This window comes from Porites lutea, chromosome 4 (genome assembly GCF_958299795.1).
Source record: "Porites lutea chromosome 4, jaPorLute2.1, whole genome shotgun sequence".
NCBI classification, from domain to species: domain Eukaryota; kingdom Metazoa; phylum Cnidaria; class Anthozoa; order Scleractinia; family Poritidae; genus Porites; species Porites lutea.
The window spans coordinates 26,258,507-26,260,004 of NC_133204.1; the positions used below are offsets into that span (position 1 = coordinate 26,258,507).

Consider the following 1,498-nt stretch of genomic DNA (forward strand, 5'->3'; position numbering starts at 1 on the left):
CTAATTAAAAGATGTTATAACGAAACAGCTCTCAGGTGAATTGGATCGGTTTCAAAAGCGCTTTTTTTCTTTAGGTGACAAATGGGAATTAACATTGCCCAGTTTTTGCAGTATTTGTAATCATAAAACGTTCAACCCAAAATATTTTGATAACGCTCTAACGGTAGCGAAGATATTCTGGTCATCGTACATTTTTATATATATAAAAAATGTATTTGTTTTCGACCTTGGACCAGCTAACCGTTAGCCAAGCTATTGGGACCAGAGGCTGTTTGTGTGTACATGTATGTTTTAATTTGATTTCATTTCATTTGTAACTTCTATGAAGATCAATAAGCTTTAGTAAACTTCTAAACTTCTACTTCAAAAAACTTCTATCCTGTAGTTATCCAACGTTTAAACAACCGGGGCCAGATTTTTGGACTCGGTACCATGCGTCATAAATGTAAAAGGTGTGGCAAGTGTTTTACAGGCACAGAACACCTAAGGAGACATGAAAGAGTCCACACTCGGGAAAAGCCTTATGAATGTAAACTGTGTGGCAAGTGTTATAGTCAAGCAGGAGCGCTAAGGAGACATGAAAGAGTCCACAATGGGGAAAAGCCGTATGAATGTCAACGGTGTGGCAAGTGTTTTAGTCATGCAGGAACCCTAAGGACACATGAAAGAGTCCACAATGGGGAAAAGCCTTATGAATGTAAACGGTGTGCTAAGTGTTTTAGTGCTTCAGGAACCCTAAGGAGACATGAAAGAGTCCACACTGGGGAAAAACCTTATGAATGTAAACTGTGTGGCAAGTGTTATAGTCAAGCAGGAGCGCTAAGGAGACATGAAAGAGTCCACAATGGGGAAAAGCCTTATGAATGTCAACGGTGTGGCAAGTGTTTTACTCACGCAGGAAACCTAAGGACACATGAAAGAGTCCACACTGGGGAAAAGCCTTATGAGTGTAAACGGTGTGCTAAGTGTTTTAGTACTTCAGGAACCCTAAGGAGACATGAAAGAGTCCACACTGGGGAAAAGCCTTATGAATGTAAACTGTGTGGCAAGTGTTATAGTCAAGCAGAAGCGCTAAGGAGACATGAAAGAGTTCACAATGTGGAAAGGCCTTATGAATGTTAACGGTGTGACAAGTGTTTTAGTCATGCAGGAAACCTAAGCACACATGAAAGAGTCCACACTGGGGAAAAGCCTTATGAATAAAAACGGTGTGGCAAGTGTTTTAGTAGTTCAGGAACCCTAAGGAGACATGAAAGAGTCTACATTGGGGAAAAGCCGTATGAATGTAAACAGTGTGGCCAGTGTTTTAGTCGTGCAGGAACCCTAAGGCGACATGAAAGGGTCCACACTTGCGGCTATGGTAGTGAAGACGTGGGATCAGTTATAACTGCGAAACGCATTTGCTGGATTTGTGGAGAGGAGGTGGATAGTGAGGCTCTTCTCATTCAACACTATGATTATCATATGACACAATAGGGCCATTTATACGAGGAAGAAT

General features: G+C 41.3%; 1 protein-coding gene across 1 annotated transcript; it reads left to right on the forward strand.

Annotated features, from left to right (window-relative positions):
* The first annotated feature begins 432 nt into the window (after positions 1 to 432).
* On the forward strand, positions 433 to 1,122 carry LOC140934467 (uncharacterized). Its single transcript, XM_073384086.1, has one exon. It carries the CDS (start codon positions 433 to 435, stop codon positions 1,120 to 1,122), a length of 690 nt encoding a protein of 229 aa, XP_073240187.1.
* Positions 1,123 to 1,498: the final 376 nt, after the last annotated feature.